Below are 17,351 nucleotides of genomic sequence, written 5' to 3'. Positions count from 1 at the left end.
CTGGCGTGACTGGGCATGCTGGGAGGTGTGGACACACAGCTCTGCTGAGCCTGCTGCAGTCGCTTCTTGTTCATTTTCCTTTCTTTGGCTCGTCTGTTTTGAAACCAGATCTTCACCTGTGAATCAGAGAGTTAGTGTGATTTACCTGATCCATCTGGAGCTAGAACAACCGATGAGCTTAGACACATCCCATCTACTCGTACTCTTGTGTGTGTGTGTGTGTGTGTGTGTGTGTGTGTGTGTGTGTGTGTGTGTGTGTGTGTGTGTGTGTGTGTATAACTATTTTAAATTTTTTGTAGTAGCATTAGTAGACACATCCCATCTACTCGTACTTGTGTGTGTGTATTATTTTGTATATTTTTTGTAGTAGCTGTAGTAGACACACCCCATCTGCTCGTACTCGTGTGTGTGTGTGTGTTATTTTATATATATTTTTGTACTAGCTGTCGTAGACATCCCATCTACTCGTATTCTTGTGTGTGTGTGTGTGTGTGTGTGTGTGTGTGTGTGTGTGTGTGTGTGTGTGTGTGTGTGTGTGTGTGTTTTATTTTATATATATTTTTGTACTAGCTGTCGTAGACATCCCATCTACTCGTATTCTTGTGTGTGTGTGTGTGTGTGTGTGTGTGTGTGTGTGTGTGTGTGTGTGTGTGTGTGTGTGTGTGTGTGTTTTATTTTATATATATTTTTGTACTAGCTGTCGTAGACATCCCATCTACTCGTACTCTTGTGTGTGTGTTATTTTATATATTTTTTTGTAGTAGCTGTAGTAGACATCCCATCTGCTCGTACTCGAGTGTGTGTGTGTGGTGTGTGTTATTTTATATATTGTTTTGTAGTAGCTGTAGTAGACACACCCCATCTACTCGTACTCGAGTGTGTGTGTGTGTGTGTGTGTGTGTGTGTGTGTGTGTGTGTGTGTGTGTGTGTGTGTGTGTGTGTGTGTGTGTGTGTGTGTTTGTGTGTGTGTGTGTGTGTGTGTGTGTGTGTTATTTTATATTATTTTTATAGTACTTGTAGTAGACGTCCCATCTACTCGTACTCGTGTGTGTGTATTATTATTTTTTATTTTTTGTAGTAGCATTAGTAGACAATCCCATCTACTCGTACTTGTGTGTGTGTGTGTGTTATTTTATATTTTTGTACTAGCTGTAGTAGACATCCCATCTACTCGTACTCGTGTGTGTGTGTGTGTCTGTGTGTGTGTGTATTATTTTGTATATTGTTTTGTAGTAGCTTTAGTAGACATCCCATCTACTCGTGTGTGTGTGTGTGTGTGTGTGTGTGTGTGTGTGTGTGTGTGTGTGTGTGTGTGTGTGTGTGTGTGTGTGTGTGTGTGTGTGTTATTTCAAGGTAGTTCTTTAACTAGAAAACGCGTTCTGTAACGCTGTGTGTTCGCTGTCGGCTACGGTAGAAACATGACGACAATATATCGACCTCCATTGAAGGGGGAGCCCGCGGTTATGGAGATTTAAATCTCTCATTCTAAGGTAAGAAAAACATAACGCTTCATTAAGTAAGGTCTTTATACACCCCTGAAAACATAGGTATGGATCTTATATTGCATTTCTGTCAATAGATCCTCAGAAATATTACACAATGCACCTTTAACAGAAAACTTAGTTATAATTATACGGCATGTTAATTAATTTAGCTTCCTCTTTCTGAGGGTTCATGACCTACCTGGCGTTCTGATAGGCTCAGGGCTCCGGCGAGCTCCGCCTTCCTTCTGATGGTGATGTATCGGCTGAAATGAAATTCCTTCTCCAGCTCCAGGCGCTGAACGTCACTGTACACCACTCGGTATTTGTCCTTCGTCCGCGTTTTCCCTCCTGCCAGCACAACAGGGATATTTCTCTCTTTAATTGTCATATTCAGTTGTTGTGGTTGCTGAATTAAAATATATATAATATATAATAGAGAGTTTTATTATCCATTGAATGGAATTAGTATATTTGAAAGTTGCTTATTTGTATACAAATATCTCCCAATAAGACAAAAACTGCAATTGGTATTATTCACAATGAGAATAATAACTTTCAGCTTATTAAAAGTCATGGGCACACTCATGGAAAACACAGGGTTCTATATAGAACACTAGTGTTCTTGACTCAATTTTAAAGAACACTTTATTAAAATATTTCTATATAAGGATATAGAATACACAGATTATTGTATAATAATTTCATGTTTAATGGGTTATTTCAAATTTTCTAGTGATAAAGTATCTTTACAAGCTGTTTTCATAAAATGTTATTAAAATTAAAAAAGTGAATTGAAACTAAATCCATGAAATGATGGGAACCCAAAAAAGTTCTATATATTAACTGTCTGACAGTTCAATGTAACTTCAATGTTATTTAAATACAAATTATAAATAATCGAAAAATGTTTTTGAAGTGTTTGGGCGTCAAAAAGGAAGTGCCGCAGATGAGATCTCAGTTCCTGTTTTCATAATCTTTCACCATCCAAGACAGTGTTAGCACTAATAATGACATGAATATTCCTCTACAGAGGCTGATGAAGAATATAACTGTGGTAAACCACTTTTCTATCTCCTCTCACAGTTTTTGGTTCCGCTTGAGATGTCGTTTGCATGATGTTCTGTTAGCGTACACTAGACCGCCTCGTCTTACCCCACTAAACCTGACATGAACCTCAAAATAATCATAGGGACCATTTTAGAAATGGACTGGCCCTAAATGTGTAAATGTGATTCTTTTACAGTGGAAAGTAACAACGCACGTGTTTGAATCTGCACGACTCTTCTCAAGAGCTTTCCTTAGATCTAACTTTACTTTTCAGATTTTTGTAATGACCTTTAAACAGCTTTGATGCTTTATTTCCTATGATATTCAAATATTCATAAGAGTGAATTCAAAGTCGAAATATGTTTGGGATTGCTGTATGCTAAATAATTACTTTTGTCTTAAAACGTCTTTAATGTTGTGGCACAGAAACATTGGACTTATTCAGAATCATTTTTCAGCAGATCCAGTTTTGTTTGCATTTCAATTTCCATCAACAACATGTTTTTCGTTGTTTCCTTCATCTTTCTGTTTGATACCTAACATCTAAAATCGACATGAAATCAAAATTAACCCTATTTACTTTGTTAGTGTATATGATTAGTCTTGTGTTGAATAATCTATCCATGCAAGTTGATTAATACACAAAAAAAAAATCTAAATCTGATAAAAAATCTGCTTCCCATCGAGCTGAATAGAACGCGCACTTTTTTTTAGATCCAATCAATTCCCAGTGGGATAAAACAAGCCACGCCCTCTATTTTACTCATTCAGTATTTCATTTCACTCAGAAAATCCGTCACAACACTAAAGTAAAGTCGTTCACAACTTCCGGCTCACGGTGACTTTAACAAGTAGTCACCTTTATTTATATGAGCTTTATACAATACAGATTGCTCCAAAGCGGCTTTACAATGATAACAGGACAACTATTTAATGAAGCAAACAAAGATCATTTCGGCTGTGCAGCAACTCTAAAAGAAAACAGTGTCATTGTTCAGATGAAGTCAGTTATTAAATGAGTTCATCTATAAAGCAGTGATGTCATCCACCAGCTCAGTTCAGTTCTCATGCAATATTGTCAGTGCAGTCAAATCAATAATATTGTTGAATAATACTGTAAGTGTCCCCAACTAAGCTAGCTTGAGGTGACGGTGCAAGGAAGCCAAAAAAAAAACCTTGTGAGAAACCAGGCTCAGTCAGTCCTCTGGCCAACGAAGGAACATGTGTGATTATGATTTAGGCTGCATCATAAGTCATAAATTAAACAATGTTGCATTGCCAGGTAGGAGGGCATCAAGGCACATCCGAATCTAATGTCTCCTGAATACATTCATCTGCTCGATTGTTAGATAGATGGATCCTTCACTGCCTTTGACATCCCACAATCCTCTGCCTTGCATTCTGTGACAGTTAAGCCAAAGCTGCTTAAGGCAAGCCTCCAACATTAGCAAAAAAATTGCGTATCGCTGCGGTATAAAGAGGGAAAGAGACTAGAGGCCATTATTTTTTAGTGGCATTAGTTTTAGATTGATCTATTTTAGGAGGTTCTATTTTACACCACATCATGGACAAGTATGATTCAGTTTATGGCAAACAGTGATTGACTGTCGCACAACTCTGAATGAAATTCAATGACGTCAAGACTCATTGGTTATCAAGGCACACGCGATCGCTTTCTTCAGTGGTAGAGCAATGGACCCTCATATCTCCCAATAATAATACTATCTCTGGTTAAACTAAAAAATAAAGATGGCGCATTGGTTGCATTGGTGAACGATGGTAAATGTACGGTTTTGACCAACTTTTTCAAATTTGATGTTATTTATAGCGATAAATTACTATTGTGTTAATACAATATTCTCTTAGTTATCACTGTTGTAGATCATTAAACCGTTACGCTGTATTCTGCTGCCAGGCCAGTAGTTGGCGATGTCACTTTGTAGAGAAACACTGTGCGCCTATAGACTGAACACGTAATAACAAGCGCGGGATGTCACCATTTTCACAAATTTGTGTTTCTGTAGTTTACAAAGAAATGATAACAGTCTCGGTTTTCAAACGTTTGCGTTTTCAGGACCATCGTCGTGTAATTGAACGGCCAAAATGTATAAAAAGTTTTCAGGCCTGTCTGTTTATAAATGAGATATTGGGTTTAATAACGGCCAGAAACTAAAGTAGCAGTGTTATAAACAAATCCTTCAGCACTGAGGAAAAACGAGAATCTCCCTGTGAATTACAGAATGAGTGGAAGTTTTGCAACAGACCTTTACAAGCTACATCATCTTTGTTTCTCCACTGATAAACATCAGTCAAATACAGTGTTTATCTCTATATGTGGCCATCATCAGGTATTTGTCCAATCAAACGCTTCAGTAAACATACAGTATACCAAAACACTCAGATTTCTTTTTCAGCGTGTCTGTGTAAACCTGAAATCTGCAGTTAATCTTAAATTTACCCTATAGCAATTTCTATTTCACTCATATTGCCTCAATTCTCCTCCAAAGCACCGCATTCATAAGACGGGCGTATTACAGCGTTTCCTGCTGGTCTGTATCGATCTGAGTGTGTCTGATATCAGATCGCACACGTGTGTGCATACAAACACAACAACAACAACAAAAAATCATTTTTTACTTGAAATATTTTTTTATTTTTTTTTAAGTAAACATTTTATTCCAGCTAGCTGCTAAAGCAATATTCCTCATATTCATTTACGTGATGTACTAAACACTCTTATGAGAAAAAAGGGTTCTGTCAGGCACTTCATATAAAAGACTTGGGAGAAAGTGTGACTCTCAATATGGCAGAATAAGTCCCGCCTTCTAAATAAAAGAGCCAATCACTAATTGGTAAATTCATTGCGTCACTGCAGCTGTCATTAGAAGTCGTTAAAATCGCATACTCTCTTGAGTGGGTACATATTTTGAAGTAATTACTTCACAACCGCTAAAAAAGTATGTTAATGGAATTCGGATGTGCTACATCTGCCATGTTGTCATTATCATGTGACCTACCAGCATCAGTTATGTCACCTTCATTCATAAATCCTCTCCTGTGGCTTCATGGGATAGTAAAGTGTAAAGTATTTTTCCCTATTTAAAGAAATAGGAGCTGTACTTGCACGGCTGAAATAACTGCCCGAGAGGTGTTTCAAATATGGCCGCCGAGTGAAATGACTTGCTTTAAAGGGAGTTTTTGGGGTTCCCGCCATTTTATGGATTTAGCTATAATTAATTAATTTTGTTTAAGTTAAAGTTTTTGTGAATTAAGCAGCTACTAAACATACTGTATCACTAGAAAAAAAAAAATAACCCCTTATACATGACATTTCCCCTTAAATAGAACCTTTTTGACCTTTGTGTTCTTTAAAAATGAGTCAAGACACCTAGAGTTCTTTATAGAACCTCAACTTTTTTTTTAAAGTAATAAAAATGACAAAAACTTAAACTAAAATTAAAAAGTGAAACATACAAATGAAAACGAATTTAAATGTATAATAGTATCTCAATGAAACTAAAACCTGAAAGCCCCTGTAAGCAGTTTTCAAAGACTGAAACTCTTTCTCAACAGTTTTCTTCCCTTTTCTCCCGCAGCTTTGGCTGACGTGTGTAAACACACACACACACTGAGTCTGGTCCCCTTATCAGTGTTCTCCGGTCCTCCCACAGTGCACACAGCAGGGTGCGGCCTACGCCTCAGACTCACTGGCCTCTGCCGTTATTAGCTTTTCACAAAATCTTTCACTTTGTCGACAGGACGTTCGACTCTCAAGACGCTTGTGTTTATACACACAGATGAATAATCGAGCAGCTAACATTGAGCAACACTGCTCCACCTTCATACACACCACTGACTCACTGTCTCTCTGTACGAAAGATGGCGCCTCGGCGCTCTCGTTTATCTCCTTCCTTAAATGAACATATAGGCCTGTGTCATTATTAATACATAATATGTTAGGTAATGACCATCTGAGAATCCTGGGAAAACCAATTATTTGTACAGCGATTACAAAAACGCCTTCTTTAACTGACAGAAGATCTTGTTAAGTGGGCATAAAATGTAGTCGTTTTAAATGGATAACTGATTTTTACAGTGGTTTATCTCTTCAAACCGGTTATAAGAAGGCAAAAAAATTTTACTTGGATCAGTGTACGCTCAGTAAATCAGGGTTTACAGTGTTTAACCTCATTATACCGTGCACACATACACACAAGTCATCACAGTCATATGATGTGCTGTAATAAACATAGACACAGAGGTTCACACATAGATAAAGACAGAATCTGTTAGATCTGCCAAATACTAGTTTGCTGCCTACCTAGACGGCATTTTAAGGCATCACAGACCAGTGTTATTTTCGTATTCTTTTTTATGTGTGTAAATATATATATGAAACAGAATCTTTTATTGGCTAGTGTGACGTATCTCCTAGTGAAACAGCTTCTCAAACAAGAACAAATGTCAGGCGGGGCTTGATTTTGTCCGTGGGGAATTGATTGGATGGTTTGCTATTGGTGGATCTCATGTGAGTGACAGGTTGCCCCGCCCTCACGCCAGTAAACACATCATCAGAGAAGAGATGAGATGAGCTGCAAGAGGCATGGGAAGTTACTTTAATTAAAGATCACGAAGCACATGATTTAAAAAAAATTATCATAATGATGTGCACGGATTAATCATTTATAATATATACTGCAATATTCCATAAAATAAGAATTAAGGAAAACACTTTATTTTGATGGTCCCTTTTGAACATTCTGTTGACTATAAGTAACTTTGCAACTACATGTCAACTAACTCTCATTAGATTAACTGTCTGCTTAATATCTGCTAACTCTTTATTTGTATGCTCCCCAACAGATATTATACGTACTGACTATAACTTTGCAACCATATGTCAACTTATTTTAACCCTACCAGTATACTAATAGTCAACTAACACTCTAATGAGAGTTAATAGACATGTAGGTGCAACTATTGTAGTCAACAGAATGTGTTAAACAAACCATCAAAAAAAGTGAAACCAAATTAAGAATTTGTCCTTTTTTATTTCATGGTGACTTTAAACTAAACGATAATTAGAAATGTTGCTTTGGCAGCTAGCTGATAAAAAGTTTACTTCCCTTTCAAGGGAACTTCGAGCTGCGTCAAACGCTGCGGGAACGCCCCTGCGTTGTGCGTCATGAAGCACGTATGGAATCAGCCCAATGGAGAGATGAAACGTCATAGGCGGGTGACGTCATCGACCAGGAAACTATAAAGCACCCCAAAAACACAAGCGCATTAGCTTCTGTGCTTTCAGTCGCGCTACATGTGAATCTGTCCCTGTGTGATATTGTCTGTCTTACATACCCTGCACCACACAAACAATTTATCCCTATATATATATATATTGAGAGATTATGGCGGACGAACAGCAGTTTAGAAAGTGTGTTCCTCCCTGCTCGCGTTATTTAACGAGCGGGGATACACATGATCTTTGTGTTGTTTGTTTGGGAGTTCAGCATGCCCAGTTTGCTCTCGAGGGAGCAGACTGTGAGCATTGCGAGCGTTTGCCGTTAAGGACGCTCCGCTCCCGCCGGTCGCTCTTTGAGGAGAGCGGTTCGGTGCGCGCTCCCCGCGGTTCGGGTCCCGCTTCTGCCGAGGCAGAGCGGCGGCGCTTATCGTGGGGATCGCAGATGGATCTCACAGCGGGGTTTGAGACGGGCTCTGCCTTATCTCTCCCTTCACCTGTGAGATCCAGTGCCTCAGTCCCGGGTTCGGAAGCACGCGCTGCGGTTTCTTCCGCTCGGGCTGAGGCACCAATGCTGCAGCTATCCAGTTCTGAGGAACTTGATGTTGTTAGTGTTGAGGGAGATGTGGAGGATTCGCCACCCCACACTCCTAAGAGTGATGAGCTTATGGAGGTGTTAACAAGAGCTGTTGAAAAACTTAATATTGAATGGCCAGTGACTAGACAGGAGTCTGTTTCTAAATCAAAGTTGGATGAGAGATTTTTGCCGTCACGTGTGCAGCCTCCACGCCGGTGCCTGCCGTTTTTCCATGATCTCCACACCGAGGTGTCGAAATCATGGAGAAAACCGGTGTCATATAGAGTGTTTAGTCCCCAGACTTCAACATACGCTAATATTATGGGAGCCAAGGCTCATGGTTATGGTGCTTTGCCTCGTGTGGAAGAGACGCTTGCGAGCCATCTCTCCCCCGAAGCAGCATCATCTTTTAAGGCACCGGCATTACCCACCAAGCCTTTAAGAAACACTTCGGCTTTAGTGGGTAAAGCATATTCGGCAGCAGGTCAGGCTGCGTCATGTCTGCATACTATGTCAATCTTGCAGGCATACCAGGCTGATCTGCTAAGGGACATGAGTGAGAGTGAGGAGGTCAGTACTGACGTAGTTCGTGAACTGCGTCAGGCTGCTGATTTATCCCTGCGTGCCACCAGAGAATCGGCCAAATTAATGGGTCGTTCTATGGCAGCTCTGGTGGCCGCAGAAAGACATTTGTGGTTAAATCAGACTAATATTAAAGAGAGAGAAAAAGCTTTTCTTTTAGATGCTCCTCTTTCTCCCATGGGGTTGTTTGGTGATGCTGTGAATTCAGTTATCGATAAATTCCAAGAAGAAAAGAAACAAACTGCAGCTTTTAAAAAGTTTCTTCCCCTTAAAGTTCATGTCCCTGGGGCTGCTGGGCGGGAGCAGCCCCGGCCGTCTTCGAGCTCATCACATAGAGCGCAGCAGAGGCAGAGTGTCGCGTCTCGTGCTCCCCCTGCTGGACAGTGGGCTCAGCCGCGACACTCTCAGCCGAAGCCTTCTCCCAGTAGAACTGATCTGAGGACAGTTATATTGGCTAAGAAGGCTTCGGCTAAGAAGAAGTCCTGACGCCAAGCCGTTCAGGATGCTGAGGGTGGTCCCCACCGAGGCGGAAAGGTGTTCACCTCTTTTTACGGTGCCCATTCCTCCTCGGTGCCCTCAGGGGCTCGTTCTGCCAACCCCGCCTTTATGCCGGGGCACAGACGATCCCAGCGAGCGCTTTCCCGAGGGACGCTCGCTCCCTCTGAGGAGGGTCTCAGAGCGGTCAGACCAGTTGTTCCCTGCCGGTGCGCCGTTACAGGGCGCTGCGTCTGCTGCTCAAGTTACACCAGAGGCCAGTCTCGAGAGGCTGGTACCCTTAGTAGAATTTCTGGCAGAGTGGAAAAGCCTTCCAAAAATATCTCATTGGGTCCTGCAGACAGTAGAAAAGGGTTATGCTATCCAGTTCAGGTGTCGTCCACCAAAATTCAGAGGGGTTCTGCACACAGTGGTGGGCCCCGAGCAGGCTCTGGTATTGGAACAAGAGGTGAAAACGCTCCTTCAAAAAGAGGCTATAGAACGGGTTCCTCCTCCCAGTTTGGAGTCAGGTTATTACAGCCGATATTTCATCGTTCCAAAGAAGGATGGGGGGTTGCGTCCAATTTTAGACCTGCGCATATTGAATCGCTCGGTAGGGAAGCTAAAATTCAAGATGCTCACTATCAAGCAGATCGTGTCTCAAATCAGGTCCGAGGACTGGTTTGTCACGATAGATCTGAAGGACGCATACTTCCATGTGTCCATCCTTCCACAACACAGGAAGTTCCTGAGGTTCGCCTTCGGGGGCGAGGCGTACCAGTACAGGGTTCTTCCGTTTGGCCTAGCTTTATCTCCCCGCACTTTCACGAAATGCATGGATGCAGCACTAGTGCCTCTGAGGCTTCAGGGCATTCGTATTCTCAATTACATCGACGATTGGTTGATTTTAGCTCAGACCGAGCAGATGGCGGTTCGGCATCGAGATGTCGTCCTCGCTCATATCAGAAAGTTGGGGTTGAGGCTGAACGCAAAGAAAAGTGTATTATCTCCTTCCCAGAAGACCACTTTTCTGGGTGTCGTTTGGGATTCGGTATCGATGCGGGCGCGACTCTCTCCGACCCGCATCGCTTCGATTCTCTCAGCTGTGAAACAAGTGAAGCTAGGCCAGCTACTCACTGTCAAGCAGTTTCAGAGACTGTTGGGTCTGATGGCAGCAGCGTCCAACGTTATACCTTGCGGCCTGTTGTACATGAGACCGCTACAGTGGTGGCTCAGGACCAAGGGATTCTCCCCGAGGGGAAATCCGCTCCGCACGTTCAAAGTCACGCGGCGCTGCCTTCGTGCTCTGGTCATGTGGAGAGAAACTTGGTTCCTATCCAAAGGTCCTGTGCTGGGGGCTCTTTGTCGTCGCATAACGCTAACGACGGATGCTTCCCTCACAGGGTGGGGGGCGGTCATGAGTGGTCGCCCAGCCCAAGGTCTGTGGCAGGATCATCATCTTTCGTGGCACATAAATTGTCTAGAGATGTTGGCTGTGTTTCAGGCTCTGAAACACTTCCTAACAGACCTGAGAGGCCATCATGTGTTAGTTCAATCAGACAACACGTCGGTGGTCTCTTATATAAATCATCAGGGGGGCCTGCGGTCTCGCCGGCTTTACAAGTTGGCCCGTCAGATCCTCCTGTGGTCCCAAGGGAAGCTACTATCTCTGAGAGCAATGTATCTCCCTGGGTATTTGAATGTGGTAGCAGACTCCCTGTCGAGGCAGGGGCCGAGGCCAGGGGAATGGAGACTCCACCCCGAGGTGGTGGAGCTCCTTTGGTTGAGTTTCGGTCGCGCCGAGGTGGACCTATTCGCTTCCAAGGAGACCACTCATTGTCATCGGTGGTTCTCCATCACTCTTCCAGCCCCCCTGGGGTTGGATGCTATGGTGCAGCCGTGGCCGAGGTCACGTCTGTACGCCTTTCCCCCGATTGCTCTGTTACCAGGAGTTCTGGAGAGGGTCCGCCGGGACGGGGTCAGTCTACTACTAGTAGCCCCGTTCTGGCCGGCCCGAGTATGGTTTGCGGACCTGATTTCTCTCCTGGACGGTTCTCCTTTGGAGCTCCCGGTCAGGAGGGATCTACTCTCCCAGGCGGGGGGCACGATACTTCACCCCCGCCCAGAATTGTGGAAACTGTGGGCTTGGCCTCTGAGGGGGCCCAGCTCATAGACTCCGGTCTCTCAACCGAGGTTGTTGAGACCATTCTTAACTCCAGAGCTCCATCCACGAGGAAGCTTTATGCCTTGAAGTGGAAACTTTTCACTTCTTGGTGTGGAGAACACCTGCAGGACCCAGTTAACTGCCCAGTGGGTGCAGTGCTGGAATTCCTGCAGGAGCGCTTCTCCACAGGGTTATCCCCCTCCACACTAAAGGTGTATGTGGCGGCACTAGCTGCTTACCACGTCCCTTTCAGTGGAGTTTCTCTTGGGAGACACCCGCTTATAACTCGTTTCCTCCGTGGCACTTTGAGGCTGAGGCCAGCAGTTCGTACGAGGGTGCCGACTTGGGATCTGGCCATTGTATTAGAAGGTCTTTCCCTAGCTCCTTTTGAACCTATCGAAGAAGTTCCCGAGAAGTTTCTCACTTTTAAGACTATCTTTTTGCTTGCTATCTCTTCACTAAAAAGAATCGGAGATTTGCAGGCTCTGTCGGTTTCACCCTCGTGCCTGGAATTTGCACCTGGCATGGTTAAAGCTTTTCTGCATCCTAGACCAGGTTACGTTCCTAAGGTTCCTACTAATATTGTTAGACCTACGGTTCTGCAGGCTTTCTGTCCTCCTCCATTTATGTCATCGGACCAGGAGAAACTTAATTCACTCTGCCCTGTTAGGGCATTAGACGCTTATGTCCACAGAGCTGCCCTGTGGAGGAAATCAGAACAACTTTTTGTATGTTTCGGGCCACCCAGGAAAGGGTGTCCGGCGTCTAAACAGAGAATGAGCAAGTGGGTGGTTGAGGCTATCTCACTTGCTTATGAGTCGGCTGGCCAGCCTTCACCTTTGGTTGTCCGAGCTCACTCTACCAGGAGTATGGCTGCTTCTAAAGCTCTTTTGTCGGGGGTTTCCCTGAGTGATGTTTGTGATGCGGCTGGATGGTCTTCACCGCATACTTTTATTAAGTTCTATGACCTAGACTTAAGCTCTACCCCTGGGGCACAGGTGCTCTCGTCCTCTGTGCGCTAGTCTCACATGACGGTCATTTGGTCCTATGGCGACGTGGGTATTCGCGTTCCCGCAGCGTTTGACGCAGCTCGAAGTTCCCTTGAAAGGGAACGTCTCGGTTACGTATGTAACCCTAGTTCCCTGATAGGGAACGAGACGCTGCGTCGCTCCGCCATACTCCCGGCACTCCCGTTAGCGCTTCCTTCAAGCCTATCAGAAGCTAATGCGCTTGTGTTTTTGGGGTGCTTTATAGTTTCCTGGTCGATGACGTCACCCGCCTATGACGTTTCATCTCTCCATTGGGCTGATTCCATACGTGCTTCATGACGCACAACGCAGGGGCGTTCCCGCAGCGTTTGACGCAGCGTCTCGTTCCCTATCAGGGAACTAGGGTTACATACGTAACCGAGACGATTTTTATATTTCATTTAATTTCAGTTAACATTTATTTTATTTCAAATAACGGTTTTAGTCTTAGTTAACTATAATATTAATAACCCTGTCACAGTTGCAAAAGTTAAGCTGTCTTCCACAAAAAAAATATTTTACCTAAATTCTAATGCAGTTTTTAATTCCTTTAATTCATCTTAATGAGCTCAGGTAAAAATAAATGCAAGATGGTGGACGAGGCAAGGGAAATGTTGATTATACTCATAATTTATCTGATACTGAAATGCATTGATAAGCAGAGAATTTGAATTAAAAACGGTGTATTTTACCAAATATCTCTTTACGTAATTTTCTTAGCAACATCCTGACATCAAACTCTGTTGAAATCAATCACGTGTTCCAGATCAGTCTCTAATATGAGGCTCTATTTCAGTGAGGAAGCTCAGTAATATACGGACAGTAAGCAGATCTAGTCTGCTTCCCAAGCAAACTGTGAAGGAGTCAACTGTGCCAGGGTTCAGTTCAATAATAGATAGAAATTTTGTCCGAATCTGGAGTGGTAAGTATCTACATTATTATAACTAAGGGATCAAAATAAAGTCCCATTCATCGCAAACACGTGTCAGAAGCATTAGGTGTGTATTACTGTTGTCCAGTAGGGGGCAACAATGGATTACATTTAAAAGAGTGAAACATACTTTTTCATCAAATAAAAGCTAATAATTTGAATGCATTCTTTTAGGGGTAGATTTTGGATATGGGTTAATCTGTTGCCATTATAATTACTCTCTATAAAAACAAAAGAAGTCAACAGTATGTCACTACTGAGATAAGTAAAGTGATTTAGATAAGTTAGTTAAGACATGTACACGTGTGTGTTTTCTAAGGAAAAAGTAGAGTGGAAAATTAAACCAGTTCAGATTACCATTTAATTTTTTTTCAGCTGTATTTCCTGAACATTCTCATATTTGTTTTTGTCACATGATGCATATTCGTTTATAATCTGCTCGTGTAATGATATCAGAACGTTTGAACAGTCAAACACGATGACCACATTTGCATCTTGTCCAACAGTGTTAGACAACGGCCCTTTGAAAGCTGAAGACAAAACTAATGAGCATGACTTCATTAACTCCCTTTGGTCTGTTTAAGAAATATGAACAGTTGCACAGACTGCAGTTCATTGTTATTGACACAAAATAAGACTCATGCACCCATTTATTTACTGTTATTTTTTTTTTTACTTTTTTTTTTTACTCGTAATATGAATTATTCATTGTTAAGTTGCTTTGAAACAATATATATATATATATATATATATATATATATATATATATATATATATATATATATATATATATATATATATATATATATTGTGAAAAGTGTAATATAAATAAGTTTGAATTGAAATGGATCAAATTGGATTGGAGGCCAAATATGATTTAGCAAAAACAACAAATCCAGACCATTTAAAAGCTCATGCAACACAAATCTTTTAGAACTAAATGAAATGTAAAAATCTCTAAGAGTGTTGCTCCGTCTGAGCTCTAGAACTATGCCAACTGGACTGTGTGTGACACATTTACACAAATATTCCCAGAAGAGATTAGTTTATCACTTGGTAAACTATTAGCCATAATGCACTTCTGATAAGGCCGCAAACATCTTGACTGTTCAACTACACGTTCCTTTCGATCTCTAGATGTTGTAGAACATCAAAGATCAAACAGATGAATTATGCTGGTATTTTGATCTCTCAGCCGTAACCACAGGCCTTCAGCATTACTGATTCATAAACTGATCTGAATATAGACCAGATGTCACTGTACGTCACAATAAGCAGAACTACACAATATAAGTTAGCGCACCTAAAATGCTGTTAGTGCAGAAAGGACCAGTTTTTTTTTTCTGCGGTCTTAAAATGGTGCATTGAATGGTATCAGGTGATTATACTGTAGCAGTTTTGATCATGGTATGATTTCCATATTCATATATCATGGTTTTTGGGTGGTACTTCAAGTCATATTGCTCAAAGACTATGGTGCATTAAATAAAAGCATCAAAATTACATGGTATGCATGCCTAAAAACATGGTATTACCAATGGTATTGTAAAAAAAAATTGCTGTTGTCTAAAAAACACTGTATTAGTTTGTTTCATAAAATCGTCAAATTACATAGTATGCTATTATTATCATGATGTATGTCAAAAAACATGGTTGCACTTTATATTACAGTAGTTACCCATGCACATACTATGTTCTTCTTATTATAGTTATTACAATGACTGGGTAATAATAACTATGTACTAACCCTGAAAATACCCCTAAGTAACCTTAACCCATGTAGTTATCTTATATTAACCAGTAGTACTGTAGGTACACTGTGAGTACAATAAGTGGATGTACTTTAAAATAAAGTGCAACCAAAAGCAAGGTTTTATATTGTCCAAAAACAATGTACACTATTGTTTGTTTGTTTTTTTCAATAAAAGCGTCAAATAGCATGATGTTTCCTAGATGAATGTCTATAAAACATGGTATTACTAAAGAAACACGGTACTGCTATGGTATATATTTCTTAAAAGCATCAATTTTCATGGTAGGCCTATACCCATTATGCATGTCTGGAAAACATGGTATTACCAATGGTATTGTCCAAAAACACTGTATATATTTCATAAAAGCATCCAGTTATACATGTCTGAAAAAAAAACTTCCATGGTGGAACTACGATGCATGTCCAAAAACAGCATTACTATGGTATTTTTGTGATCGAGTGGAGGAATTGAAAGAGTGTGATGTGAGCCAGAATTGAGCACTGGAGGGTTTAGGGGTCATGAGAGGTGCAGATCTCTCACCAGTGTTCCCGGGACCCGCGGCTCGTCTCATCCAGTCCTGCGGCTCTTCTCTCTCCAGAAGCGCCTGATCCACCGGCGGAATGATGTTGACCTCCACGCCGTTAACCGGCAGCGAGTGACCCGTCCCGTGGCCATAGAGCGGCGGCCACTCTTCACGCGAACCCGGGCCGAAGCCGGGACTCCACGAGCTGCCGGTGTGATGCAGGTCATTCCCGAGGGCAGGACCCGGGTGGTACCCGCTGTAGTCCGCGTACGGGGCGGACGGGTACACGTTCAGGTGAGGCTGGTGGCTGAGGTTCAGGTGTCTCGCGGGGTTGCCGTACATGGCCGTGTCCATGAGGAAGCTCACGGACATTTTCCTCGCGAGCTGAAAGTTTTACTTTAACTGAACTTCACCTTGCCTGAGCGCTCGCGAGCGCGCGTTTGTTTGCCCAGCGCTGACGTCACTCCGGGACACCCACCTGAGCTGATTTATGACACGCGCACAGGTGCCGCCGACTGGCCGGAAGTCCTATCACCCTGAATCATGATCAACAGAGAGCTGAACTTAGATAGTTGATGGGCCGACGCTGCACTTTATCTCCGACGCCACATCTCCGCTGGCGACGCGACAAACTCATTATAGGCTAATATCTGGCGCGCGCTCGAGTGCCTGTTAACATTTCACATAGGCTAAAGGTCAAAATTTGACCTGAACCGGCCCGGATGCTTTACTTGATGACGAAGAAAATGTGAGGAAGGTCATGATGGTGATGGTGATGATGAGAATGATAATATGTCATGGCATGTTTAAAAAATGAAGATGATGATATCTAGTATAGCCTATCAGGAAAGATTTTGATTAAGATCACCATGAGAAATGATTTGTGAGTGAGTGAGTGAGTGAGTGATATCTTTCAGTGATGAAGTTCGTGATGACGATGATGTTTGGTGTGATGAAGGCCGTGATGATGATGATGATGTGGCGCTGGAATCTCACGGCCTGTTTTTGGGGAGTCAGAGCGGCGCTCGTGTCTCTACATCAGAAAGCGCTCGTGCATTTCAAAGGGTCTCGCGCGGCGCACATCAAAGAGCCGCAATAAAAGCGACAAATGAGCGACACTGTAAATCAAGGCCTCTGTATTGAAATGATGAGAACAGGCGGGCTTCTGCTTCCTCTGACAGACGTGAGAACCGAGAGAACATGTTCTGAGGCCTGGAGACTCTGATGCTGCGAGTAATGCCACTTTACATTCACACTTACACTGCCTTTATTGTCATTCAGCACGTAGGCCTATAGCTCATTATTTAACAATAGCCTAGATATTTTATCATGATAAATTATAATTTTATATTATTGCATTGTTTATTATTAAATTGCAATTTGTTATATTGTTATTTACAATATTGCATTGATTATATAGCCTACATTTATTATATTTGGGGGAAAACAAAACATTTTTACATGCCTAATTTCTCTCCTAAAATACCAAAAAGTTCTGTTTTGCTGTTTGGTTCGGTTTTTCTTGTCACACTAAATATAAAGCGTAGAGAT

At 42.1% G+C, this 17,351-nt stretch overlaps 1 protein-coding gene across 1 annotated transcript in view; it reads right to left on the bottom strand.

Moving 5' to 3' along the window:
- Positions 1-16,282, bottom strand: part of cdx1a (caudal type homeobox 1a) — a 16,676-nt gene extending 394 nt beyond the window's left edge. Inside the window, exons 1-3 of the mRNA XM_077248063.1 lie at positions 15,818-16,282; positions 1,684-1,832; positions 1-116 (exon numbers count right to left, since the gene is read on the bottom strand). The exon at positions 1-116 is cut by the window's left edge and continues 394 nt beyond it. Coding sequence (XP_077104178.1) covers positions 1-116; positions 1,684-1,832; positions 15,818-16,172 — 620 coding nt within the window. The 5' untranslated portion in view covers positions 16,173-16,282. The remainder of the gene's footprint in view (positions 117-1,683; positions 1,833-15,817) is intronic.
- Between the last annotated feature and the right edge of the window lie 1,069 nt (positions 16,283-17,351).

Source organism: Siphateles boraxobius, unplaced genomic scaffold (genome assembly GCF_051911475.1).
Source record: "Siphateles boraxobius isolate OS27281-9 unplaced genomic scaffold, OSU_SipBor_1 3, whole genome shotgun sequence".
In the NCBI taxonomy this organism is placed as follows: Eukaryota; Metazoa; Chordata; class Actinopteri; order Cypriniformes; family Leuciscidae; genus Siphateles; species Siphateles boraxobius.
The sequence above is the reverse complement of the archived record's forward strand: the minus strand, read 5'-3'. Positions and strand labels throughout refer to the sequence as shown.